Below are 11,960 nucleotides of genomic sequence, written 5' to 3'. Positions count from 1 at the left end.
TTTTCAACGTCAAATGACTTTATTTTTCAGGCTTACAAGTTTTAAGATCAATACGCACACGGTAAATAAAATAACTCTCAGAGAATCAACGCAGAGCAGAGCACACGAACGTACAAGGTCTGTTTCACAGGACGCAGAAGTGAGCACGTCATCACATACGGAGCAAACGTTCCAGAAATGGAGGCAACGTGGGCCATCCCGGCAAAGACGGGCCAGGACAATCCCTAAACGTCAGGGCAAAGCCTCTTTCCACCACCGCTCAGCTGCCCGGCCTTCCTCTTCTGCGTGGTGCTGGGTCCCTCTGAGCCGCCCACCTCGGGGAGGCTGCCAGGCGGCCCTTCCTCGCCTGCCTGAGGAGGAGCAGATGGGAAAGCACAGCATAGTTGATACCAAACATGGTTCATACCGTCCTGGGTTCACACCGAACACGGTTCACACCATACTTCTGGGTTCACACTGAACATGGTTCACACCATACCTCTGGGTTCACACTGAACACGGTTCACACCGAACACGGTTCACACCGAACACGGTTCACACCATACTTCTGGGTTCACACCGAACACGGTTCACACCATACTTCTGCGTTCACACTGAACACGGTTCACACCGAACATGGTTCACACCATACTTCTGGGTTCACACTGAACACGGTTCACAACAAACGTTCTCCTGGGGCCTTGTTGCCCCGTCCCGGACAGACATCTCTCCAAAGCTGCTGCTCTCCCACCCCCTGAGCCGTTTATCTGTTGACTCTTCCCCCTACTGACACTAAGGGCTACGTGGCTCCGCCTCAAGGAGGGGACGGCTCAGCAGACCCATGCGTGCTCAGCACCGTCTCTGCTCCTGAAGGGTCTCCTTTGTTCAGTGAGTGAACTATCGATGTGAACTGGGGACGTGGCTCCTCCCTCCCTCCACGTCCACTCCCTTCCCTCCCACACCCCTGCCCCTCCCTGAGTCCCACAAAGAGGCCCCAGCTGCCTGGTGGTCCTCAGTGGACGGTGGCTCCCAGAAGCCCTTGCTCCGACTGGCTGAGTTCTCTATCTGCTCAACGATTACAAGGACGGCCGCAGGCGATCGACCAGCCACCCCTGGGTACAGCATGGACTCGGCACACGCAACAAACTCTCGTACGAACGCAGACATGTTCACACGCAACAGACGAGAGGCAGGAGCAAAGTCAGGGCTGCCAGACATCCCACCTTCTGCCGTGCGTGCTGCTCTGTCCACTGCCTGGCGTTCTTGAGGAAGACCGGCTTGTTGTATTTAAACTCTGAGGACTAAGACGGAAGCAGAGTAAACGGAGAGAGACAAGACTTGTCAGCTCCAGCCGCCACGCTGGGCAGCCCCACGCCCCTCCTGGACAGCGTATGGGACATGGGGAGAGTGGGCTGGGCACTTACGATGTCGGCCATGAGCGGGTCATCCGGGTTGGGCTCGGCCATGAGCTGCTGAACGGAAGTCAGCAGGGTTGCAATGTTGAGGGATGGTCTCCAGGCACCCTAGACAGACAGACAGATGGACAGACAGACAGGCAGCAGCTCTAAGAATGTGCTTCTCCAATCACATGAGGCCACAGGGTCGACCTTGCCCCCGCCACTCACTTTTGGTGGCAACTTGAGAACGTCTAGACAAATCCGTCCAGCAGCATCGATGTTGGGGTGATAGATTGGAGTCAGAAACCGGATCTGAGGAGGTTCAAACGGGTACCTTTGACAGCACAGGAGGACAGGGAAGTTTCACTAGAATATTGCTGCTGACGGTTACGAACAGCTGCTGATGACTGATTAGGACAGCAACCTTTGAGAGACAAACCTTTGTTCTCCCCCAATTTTTATGATGAAAATTTACAGTACTGAAAACCCTTTCACCCACCACCTGGATCAAGTCCCTAGCCCTTGAAATACTTCAGCATGATCTCCCAAGAATAAGGTCCCTCTCCTATAGAGCTGCAAGATTGTCAGTACACCCATGAAAAAAAACAAAGGTTACCCCTCAGTCTCACCTGCCGCTCGGGCTTCCTCAGTCTCGGCTGCAGGTTTTTACAGGTGGATTTTGAAAAACAGGGTTCAATGCTGATTTGTACACTGCACCTGGTTACTCTTTCTCTGGTGAGACACATACCTTGGAAAACCCCTGTGTGTCTCAGAACTGACATCCCTGGGATTACTGACCTGCTTCTCTTGGGACTTGTAACAAACCTGGCCTGTGAACAGGTGTCTACAAACCACAAACTACAACCACTGCCCCTGATGAGAGTCTTACAGCACACGTGCGTGAACAGGGCCTCCACACAGGCGGGGGGGGCCGGGGCCACGGGGGCCGGGCGGGGACAGAGGGCTGGCGCTTGGGAAAGAAAAAGTTCCCGAGATGGATGGGTTGGGGTGGCTGGACAACAGTGGAGTGCATCCACGCCCCAAAACCATTCACTTAAACAGGGTGTGAGTGGTCAGTTTCTGTCTGTGTTCCTGCAGTGACGTGTGTGTTGCCACAGTGACGTGTGTGTTACCGCAGTGACGTGTGTGTTACCGCAGTGACGAGTGTGTTACCACAATGTTTTGTGTGTTAGTGCAACGGTAAGCCCGGGGTAGGGGAGGTGGTGTTAGATGTGATCTAACCCAGGTTTAAGAAAAAGAGATTGAACTCCAAAGAGAAGGTGCTGGAGGTGACAGGAAGTCCTGAGGAGATGAGGACCGAGATCCAGGCCCCGTAAGCCCTGTGCGCGACGCTCCACGACACTGCTGTCTTCCAGCAACTGGTTTAGCCTGGAAATGTGAATGTAGCTCACACTGACCTCTCTGGAATGTGAACTTCCAGCTTGAAAACACCTTTTTCATAAGGTGTGTTGGCTCCACCGAGTATCTCTTGAAAGAAAAAGAAACAGTGAAGAGGTAACTGGGTGCCTGAAGCAGCTCACCGCCTGGTCCTGACGGGATGCTAGGTCTGGGACAGCTCTCAGGGTCTGACAAGCCCCCACACGAGGCGCCAGGCCGGGCTGGTGTCACCCAAGGGCTACGTGGGAGATCTGGCCACAGGCGACAGATACCTGCAGCCGTGCTGGGAGGCTGGCTGCGTTCTGACCACGTGCTGCCTGGTTTGGCCTCACAGATACGTAAAGGTGACGTAACCGTGGTGCTGAACTGCTTCAGAGCTGATGCTCAGGTCTCGGAAATAAATCAGCAAGAGGTGGGGTAAAAGGCCAAAGAAGAAATGCCCTGGAGACCTTTTATAAAGGCAGCAAACGAGGCAGGCAGATGCACTTGTGCCCTATTTGGAGGAACAGACAGTGTTCACATCCCAGCGCAACTGTGGACAGGCTCGAGACCCGCACGCCTGGGGTGACACCTACGTGCTCGCAGGTCTTCCATCCGGTCCCCGTCCTGCCAGCACGTGATGCCCGGGGGCGGCTCCGCGGCCAGCAGGCTCAGCTCTCGCTTCAGACGCGATGTTCTCTGCATGACCTCAGGCAGAAGCACTCAGTCTGCACTGGCTGGGATCCTGGGGAGAAGAGGGGTGCCTGCCAAGGGTCAGCAGCAGTGAATTCTAGTGCCGGCTCAATTCACTGAAGGAGACAGCCCTCACATCACTTGCTTGTTTGAGGAGTCTTGAGTTTTTTCCCTCGTGCTATCTATTCAAGCAAACACATTTTAAAAATAAAGTATAAAACAATGAAAAGTTTCTACAAACAAAACACTGAAGTTCTAAAGCGAAGTCGCTCAGTCGTGTCCAACTCTGCGGCCCATGGACTGTAGGCCGCCAGGCTCCTCCATCCACGGGATTTTCCAGGCAAGGATACTGGAGTGGGTTGCCATTTCCTTCTCCAGGGGATCTTTCTGACCCAGAGATGATGGGAACCCGCAACTCCTGAATTGGCAGGCGGATTCTTTACCACTCAGCCACCAAGGAAGTCCCAGAATTAGCAATACTACAGGCAAATTAGTATGTTAGAACTAATCACTACAACAGCCATTCATGTCAATTATTCCAAGTTTCTTCATCCGCGTCTTGAGGACCATCATATCATCTCTGGGACCCGGTTATCTTCCTGGGTAGTTAACTACTGTTATACACTGTGGCGCTCCTAGTAAAGCATCCTCTTGCCAATCCAGGAGTCTCGGGAGACGCTGCGTGGCTCCGTGGGTCCGGAAGCTCCCCTGGAGGAGGGCACGGCAACCCGCTCCAGTATTCCTGCCTGGAGAATCCCACGGACAGAGGAGCCTGGCGGGCTACAGTCCATGGGGTCGCAAAGAATCAGATACGGCTGAGCGACTGAGCTCCGTTTACACACTGACCCTGACTGCTCCTCTCAGTAAGCGGGCACTGGGAATCAGCAAGGATAAAACAACAAATATAACAATTAATGAGCGTCGGGGGGGGGGGGGGCCGGGAGCAACCGGTGGGCGTGGCGGCTGGGAAACGGCTGGGGCGGCGGTGGGGCGCGGGCCGGGCCGGGGCAGAGCGCCAACCGCGCTGCCAAGACATGCAGAGCGTCCGTTCTACAAGCGACAGTCGGAGAAGAGGAGGCTCCGCAGTCAGGCGGAAAGAAGGCGCCCCCAACCCCGCCACCCCGCCCGCCCGCGGCCTCTCTCACCTGCGCGGTCGCTCCTCGCAGTGCAACAGCCCCGAGCAGCCGGCACCGCGCCTGCGCGAGCCCAGCCGCTGCCTTGCCCCGCCTTCCGCTCGGGAGGCTGTGATTGGTCCGGAGCGCCGCCCGGGAGGCGCGCAGCCTCCGATTGGCCGGGCTCCGGGCGGGCCCCGCCCCCGCGCTTTGAACGCGAGCGCGGCTGGCTGGGACCGTCGAGTCTTTGGCTCGCTTGGCCCGGGAGGAGGCGCGCTGGGAGGGGCCGGGAGGGTCTGTGCCGGAGCGGACTGCCGTCCGGGTGTTCGCGCGGTGGGGCTGCCGCCACAGGACCGTCAGACCTGAGAGCCCGAGGAGCCGGACGTTCGGAGCGGGGTTCCGACTGGGGGCGCCGGGCGCTGGGGCCTCCGCCGCGATCGGGCCGCGCCCGCCACGCCTCCGGCTCGGCAGCGGGAGGAGCGGCCGGTCCTGCTGGACCTTCCCGCGGGCGGTCCAGTCGGGACCTCTGCTTCCGGCCCAGACTGGCGTTGAGTAGCCGTGGTTCCGGGTGGCCGCGGCGTGGGCGTCCTCTCGGCCTCGCTGGCGCGCGGTGCTCCCGGGGCTTGCGGGCCCCGCCGGGAGCCGCGAGCCACACGGGAATCCCGTTCCTGTCCAGTCAGCTGTCGGTCCGCAGTTACTGCCAGCGCCCACTCACTGTGGGGACGTGTTTTCCGTCTTAACGCTGGAGTTGGCTGCCTGTCTTACTACTGATACTTTCTATTTTGATCTCTTCAGTATGGTTCCTTATTTTCCACCTCAGCTATAACTGTGTCGCAATTGCTGTTCTGTCTTCGGAACTGAAATTAATTCCTTCCTCCGGTGGTTTTCTGAGAACGTGCTGTGGTTGTGTTGTGCTCAGTCGTGTCCGACTCTCTGCGACCCCGTGGACTGTAGCCCTCCAGGCCAGAATACTGGAGTGGGTAGCCGCTCCCTTCTCCAGGAGATCTTCCCAACCCAGGGATCGAACCCAGGTCTCCCGCATTGCGGGCTGATTCTTTACTAGCTGAGCCACCAAGGAAGCCCAAGAATACTGGAGTGGGTAACCTATCCCGTCCCCAGGGGATCTTCCTGACCCAGAAATTGAACTGGGTTCTCCTGCATGGCAGGCGGATTTTTTACCAGCTGAGCTACCAGGGAAGCCTGGAAATCTTTAACACGTCCTTTAGACGAATCAGGCACCATGCTAACTCTGGTGGAAAGGAGAGATGGTATGATGAACCAAGCAAAGACCTGTAGTTTGGGGAACCACAGAAAAAACGGGATAACAGGGAAAAGAAAGAAAGAGTCCCATGGGCGAAATGTACAGTCTCTATTTGTCCACCAGAGGGGGGTATGTTAACTGGCGAGAACAGAGGCCACGCTGAAAGTTTTTCATAAACTGTACAGGTGCCATTGCTTTAAAGAATGGAGTATGGGCTTCCGAAGTGGACCAGCGGTAAGGATTCCACCTGCCAGTTCAGGAAATGCAAGAGACTCGGGTTGGATCCCTGAGTGGGAAGATCCCCTGGAGTAGGAAATGGCTACCCACTCCAGTATTATTGCCTGGAAATTTCCATGGATGGACACAGGAGCCTGGAGGGCTGCAGTCCATGGGGTCACAAAGAATCGGACACGACTGAGCGCCCGCAGGCACACACACGAATTTGTAGTTGTTTTTTTTTTTTTAATGGGAAAGGATTATTTAATAAAAGTTTCCGGATGTGTGTGCATGGTCACTGGCGGACTCGGTACATTTAAAGGCTCAGGAGTGTGATCGCTTTGAAATGCCACTGTGTGCACCAGGAACTGTTGTCGTTTATAGCTTAATTATACTTCAACAAACAAAAAGTCTTTATAGAGAAAGAGAACAGATCTGGGGGAATTGGAGGAAGGTGGTCAGGAGGTACCAATTCCAGTTATCAGATAAGTAACTACATAATTACAGTCCATGGCGTCACAGAGTCCTACACCACTGAGTAGGCGCTGCCTGCGTGCGCGTGTGCGCGCACACATACGGATATAATATCCAAGATGATAAACATAATTAACACTGCCCTATGTTATATATGAAAGTTAAAAGAGTAAATCTTGGGAGTTCTCATCACAAAATATACATTGTTTAATTTTGTATCAGTATGTGATGACCCATGCTTACTGCGGTCATTATGATGTATACGTCATTATGCTGTACACTTTAAACTTACACATGCTGAATGTCAATTACATCTCAATAAAACGAAGAAAAAACAAGAATTAGGTTTTACTTATACAGGACTGTCAGGATTTGTCCACTTGTATATAAAGTATCAGTATTATTTTCTTTACCATATTTAGGAAATATAGACTATCATGTTTGTTTAATGATAGTAAACAGTTGTATGAGTTTATTGCGTAAGCTTACTTTCAGAGTTTGAGCAAGCTCCGGGAGTTGGTGATGGACAGGGAGGCCTGGCCTGCCGCAGTCCATGGGGTCGCAAAGAGTCGTACAGGACTGAGCAACTAAACTGAACTTTCAGAGAGCCTCTGTTGGGGGAAGATGTTTCAAGGAAAAACTTAGATGACTTAAATTTTGAAAAACTTCTCAAGTCATACACAGATTGTTGATTCCCACTATGAACTGCGAGGATCCTTTCCAGGGTCTTTTCAGGGCTCCTTGTTAACGCGTTCTAAGTGACAACGTTAATAAAACTCTGGATTTACAACCAGGGCAGGGTTTCGAGAATTTCGAGTCCTTTCCGTCCAGTTTTTCTCAATAGAAACCGTCTCTTTTTCCACTTCAAAAGACTGACGTTATAATTAGGGATCCGAGATTAGCTGGAAGCGCACGGAGGTGACTCGGGCCGCGGACAGCTCCCGCCTTCGGGGCAGAGGTGACCCCGCGCGTCCGCTGCCAGGCCCGGAGCCGCCCGGCCCCGCCTCTTTCCGGGTGCATCCAGGGAATTGAAGTTCCGGTCGGTCCCGGGCGCGCGCAGGGTGGTGGGGCGCGCGAGGGGCTCCCACTACAAGTCCCGTGATGCCTCGGGGCGCCGCTGCGCCTGCGTGCTGAGGCCGCGGGACGTGCGGGCAGCGGAGCAGTAAAGATGGCTGCGCGCGGGACTCCGCCCTCCGCTCCCGGCTGAGGCGCTCGGCGGCGGCGGCGGCGGCGGCGGCCCGGGGCAGCGGCGGCAATGGCCGAGCTGGAGCACTTGGGCGGGAAGCGGGCTGAGTCGGCGCGGGCGCGGCGGGCCGAGCAGCTGCGGCGCTGGCGGGGCTCGCCGACTGAGCAGGAGCCCGCTGACCGGCCGGGCGCGGGGCCGCAGGCTCGGCGCGGGGGCCCGCGGGTCCGCTTCGAGGACGGCGCTGTGTTCCTGGCCGCCTGCTCCAGCGGGGACACCGACGAAGTGAGGCGGCTCCTGGCCCGGGGCGCCGACGTGGACACGGCCAACGTGGACGGCCTGACCGCGCTGCACCAGGTGAGCGCGCGGGGCGGGTGGCCGAGCCGGGGTCCGCGCGGCCCGGCGGCGTCCCGCTCCCCGGCCCGGTGCGCGCCGTGCTCCCCGGTGCGCGCCCGCGCCGCCCGCCCGGTGCCCGCGCCGCCCGCCCGGTGCCCGCGCCGCCCGCCCGGTGCCCGCGCGGAGGCCGGCTGACGTGCCCCCGGGAGCGGGGCTGGGTCCGCGCCGCGTCCTCGGGTTTGCGAAGGTCCGGGGGCGGCTTCGTGACCGCGGGCCCAGCCCCGCGTCGGGCGCGCCGGCGAGAGGCCGCCTGCGGGGCGCCCTGGCGTGATGCTCGGGGCCGCCTGCCTTCCCGCGCCCCGACTGCCCCGCGGGAACGACGCGCCCCCGGCCGGGCCGCAGCCGTGGACCGCCGTGTGCGCTCGGCCCCAGCGCCTTCGCTGCGCCCATCTTACGCCCGCGCGGTCCGTGTCGCTGTCAGGATTGACTCCACCCTCCCTCTCCACGTGGGGCTTCGTCAGTTATTTCAGGGGCCCCGGAGCTGGACACCCACTCTTAACCCTTCTCGATTTCCTCCTTCTGCTGTGTGCGAGTGGGTGCGTTGGCATGAGAGCGCTTCTGAAAAATAACACGAGCCTGCGTCTCGCCGCTTCTCCGAACACGCTGGCCAGGAGCTTAGCGTGCCTGCTCGCCGTGTTTCCAGTCCTTTCTTTCAGAGGAAAGGACCTTCTCTTTACTCTGCTTGTATCCGTGTTTTCTCACTCAGAACGGTGCCCCACCTCACAGAGCAACCAGTTCAGTTCAGTCGCTCAGTCGCGAGCGACTGTTTGTGACCCCATGGACTGCAGCAGGCCAGGCCTCCCTGTCCATCACCAGCTCCCGGAGTTTACTCAAACTCGTGTCCATCGAGTCGGTGATGCCATCCAACCATCTCATCCTCTGTCATCCCCTTCTCCTCCTGCCTTCAGTCTTTCCCAGCATCAGAGTCTTTTCAAGTGAGTCAGTTCTTCGCATCAAGTGGCCAAAGTATTGGAGTTTCAGCTTCAGCATCAGTCCGTCCAATGAATATTCAGGACTGATCTCCTTTAGGATGGACTTGTTGGATCTCCTTGCAGTCCAAGGGACTCTCAAGAGTCTTCTCCAACACCACAGTTCAAAAGCATCAATTCTTTGGCGCTCAGCCTTCTTCACAGTCCAACTCTCACATCCATACATGACCACTGGAAAAACCATAGCCTTGACTAGACGGACCTTTGTTGGCAAAGTAATGTCTCTGCTTTCTAATATGCTGTCTAGGTTGATCATAGCTTTTCTTCCAAGGAGCAAGTGTCTTTCAATTTCATGGCTGCAGTCACCATCTGTGGTGATTTTGGAACCCAAAAAACATTTGTATAATTCTTTGCTGTTTAAAAATTATTTTATGTCTCACTGCATGTGAATCTCAGCAGTTATCCTTTGACGTAAGTGTTTGTTATTGATATAATAACCGTTTTATAGGTGATGAGTCTCAAGCTCAGAAAATTGTTGCTTGTATGGGATTAGAAGAGAGAGAAATTGCTTTTAGGCATAGATTTTTCACATTTAAACTCTAGAGCTTTGTATTTCGTCTATTAAGGAGCTGAATATGTATAAGATGGATGCTAAGAGGGCCACATGCATTTTAAATTTCTGAGCTCCTTGAGAGGGTGCGTTTTTACTTTTCAGATGTATTTGGGAGGTCTAGATTCTGAAAAAAACCACTTGAAGGGATACTGGAGGATAGAGAAATAGAAAGCCATCTCTAGCGCACGTGTTCTTCATTGAGGCAGTTTTCTGAGTATAACTCAGTGGCCCCATTTCTTTTAGCTGCCTCTGCCCGCTGAGTCCGGCCCGACCACACGTGTTTTAGCAGAGCCCCAAGACCAGCACCCAGCGTGAGGCCGCTCCTGGTGGTTCTTCCCGCACCAGGAGACCGCCTTTCTGACCCCTTGCCCTGAGACTGGGCCTCTTGGAGTCTCTCTTTCCCTGTTAATTAGCACCCTAGACGGTGACTTGCAGCTTCTCTGAGTTACTGTGCTCTTCACATTCTGTGATCTCCTAAACTAGGAGAGGGAGGGGATGGCAGCCACGGCCTTTTCTCTGAAGCGCCGGCACGCGCTTTGTGATCCTGCTCCCTGCTTGCAGAGCTCCTGGCGAGCTGGGTTGACCAGGTGTACTCAGCACTTGACAGATTTCATCCACAGACTAAGCTGCTTGAAGATCGGAGGGGAAACAACAGACCGTCGCTTTGTTTTGAATCAAGACGGGCCTTTATTCGCTCAGGAACTCTTTTCCTAGTCCGTTTCCATAGCGTTACAGTGTGTTTCTCCAGGGCCTGAGGAACTCTTAAGGGACCTAAAAGGGGTTTTCGAAACGTGGGGCTGGAACTGCCAGTGCCTGGACGGCCATCAGCTGTCCGCGTGCCTGTCCTGTGAAGCGGAGAGTGGCATGCTCGCCCGAGTTACTTAGCTAAAATAGCCACCGGCCTGCAAGTGTGGTGTGATCTATCAGGATGATTGCTGCTGGCCACGTTTTGGCCACGGCCTCTGGGCCAGCTGGACAAAACCCCAGCAGACGTCGCTGGCCGACCCCTCTTCTCCCTCAAGGCTACAGTAGGCGCTCTGTGTCTCAGGGCGCGGTGCCTGGACCCTGCTTTCGACTTAGACAGTTCTTTCCTGGTAGCCTGTGGTTCTGCCAGGAGGTGCTTGAGTCAAAGGTGAGTTCCAGGGCGCCTGCTAGTAATGCTTGAAATAGATCCGGATAAGAAGTTTCTTAAAGGTTAGCCTTGCTCTGGTGAAAGCCTTGGAAACTGATGCATACCAACTAGACATGAGCAAATGAATTAAGATTTGGTGTGCATGCAGGGTCGTCAATGAAAAGGATGTTAATTGAGTTACATAACCCTTGGAAGAGCGTGCTTGCTCACAGAGGAATTCCCATTTCGTTTATGTGTCGATATTTTTGGGCTTCAAGTGTGGGCTTATAATTCAGTGTGGGCTGGTACTTGAAACATTTTCTTTTTACATGTTTATGTGGTAAGGTTTTCTATTAGCGCCTATCTCGTGTCCTTAGCGTTATGCTCTTGGGTCCTCTGGGGCCAGATATAGGCTCGTAGACCTGCGTCAGCCAAATTACTGGGCTGCTGAGAGGCAGCCACTTGCTTTTGGAAAGATTTTCTGGGCTTTGTCAAAATGGGTGCCTGCGCTTCCTCCAGAATGCATTCCATTGGTGCTGTGTCTGCGGGTGTGGGGAGGACGCTGATACTGGTCCTCGGGGCTCTGCGCTCAAGACCGGTCTCCATCTGGACGACACCAAGAAGGCTAGAAGGATGCTTTCCTGGTGGCCTCAGAGTCGCCCCAGACTGGAATTCAACTCCTAGTGGCCTCAGTCATTCTAGAGCTGCCTCAGTCTGCCCCTGTGTCCTGAGTGGAATGAAAAGGATCTGTTTCCCTGGAAGAGACTAGGCAGGGAGAGGTGAGGGAAGGACGGCAGAGCGGCTTCTGTTCAGTGAGACGGAGGAGACGAGGGTGAGAGGCCTGTGCTTCGGTTCCAGATGGGATGTCCGTGTGCCGATTTGTATGCTAAAGTAAGATGTGTATTCTTTTTTTAAATTGAGTTGTTTAAAGACCTCATGGAAGCCACCCGTGTTCCCATTTTTTAATTTACGGCTGTGCTGGGTCTTCATTACTGTTTGGGCTTTCTCTAGTTGCAGCGAGCGGGTCCTCCTCTTCATCACAGTGGCGTCTCTTGTGGGGCCCGGGCTCAGTAATTGGGCCCACAGGCTTGGTTGCCCCGCGGCCACTGAATCTTCCCAGGCCAGGGGGTCAAACCCACGTCCCTGCGTCGGCAGGCGGGATCTTAGCCACGGGGCCGCCAGGGAGGCCCCGCAGCTGGCGTTCGACACTGTGTCCGTT

General features: G+C 55.4%; 2 protein-coding genes across 12 annotated transcripts in view; one reads left to right on the top strand and one right to left on the bottom strand.

Annotated features, from left to right (window-relative positions):
- UBE2T (ubiquitin conjugating enzyme E2 T) lies at positions 1 to 5,417 on the bottom strand. Of its 3 annotated transcripts, none has more exons than XM_069545031.1 (7): positions 4,592 to 5,417; positions 3,350 to 3,498; positions 2,795 to 2,864; positions 1,605 to 1,710; positions 1,404 to 1,502; positions 1,203 to 1,280; positions 1 to 350 (listed from the first exon to the last, which is right to left on the bottom strand). In XM_069545031.1, the coding sequence occupies exons 2-7, from the start codon at positions 3,456 to 3,458 to the stop codon at positions 225 to 227; spliced, it is 588 nt and encodes a 195-aa protein (XP_069401132.1). In that variant the 5' UTR covers positions 3,459 to 3,498; positions 4,592 to 5,417; the 3' UTR covers positions 1 to 224. The 3 variants fall into 3 exon arrangements, with proteins under 3 accessions (XP_069401132.1, XP_069401135.1, XP_069401133.1); XM_069545034.1 differs by having other exon boundaries at positions 3,350 to 3,628; positions 4,592 to 5,356; XM_069545032.1 differs by having other exon boundaries at positions 3,350 to 3,517; positions 4,592 to 5,342.
- Positions 5,418 to 7,641: 2,224 nt separating this feature from the next.
- PPP1R12B (protein phosphatase 1 regulatory subunit 12B) overlaps positions 7,642 to 11,960 on the top strand; it is a 177,157-nt gene continuing 172,838 nt past the window's right edge. For 5 of the 9 annotated variants that reach the window (XM_069545041.1, XM_069545040.1, XM_069545039.1 and 2 more), the window contains exon 1: positions 7,648 to 8,049. In XM_069545041.1, the coding sequence (XP_069401142.1) occupies positions 7,765 to 8,049 (285 nt within the window). In that variant the 5' untranslated portion in view covers positions 7,648 to 7,764. Of the gene's footprint in view, positions 8,050 to 11,960 lie in introns of all 9 variants that reach the window. The other 4 variants (XM_069545036.1, XM_069545037.1, XM_069545035.1 and 1 more) reach the window with 2 other exon arrangements.

The sequence above is a fragment of the Ovis canadensis genome, chromosome 12, assembly GCF_042477335.2.
Source record: "Ovis canadensis isolate MfBH-ARS-UI-01 breed Bighorn chromosome 12, ARS-UI_OviCan_v2, whole genome shotgun sequence".
In the NCBI taxonomy this organism is placed as follows: Eukaryota; Metazoa; Chordata; class Mammalia; order Artiodactyla; family Bovidae; genus Ovis; species Ovis canadensis.
The sequence above is the reverse complement of the archived record's forward strand: the minus strand, read 5'-3'. Positions and strand labels throughout refer to the sequence as shown.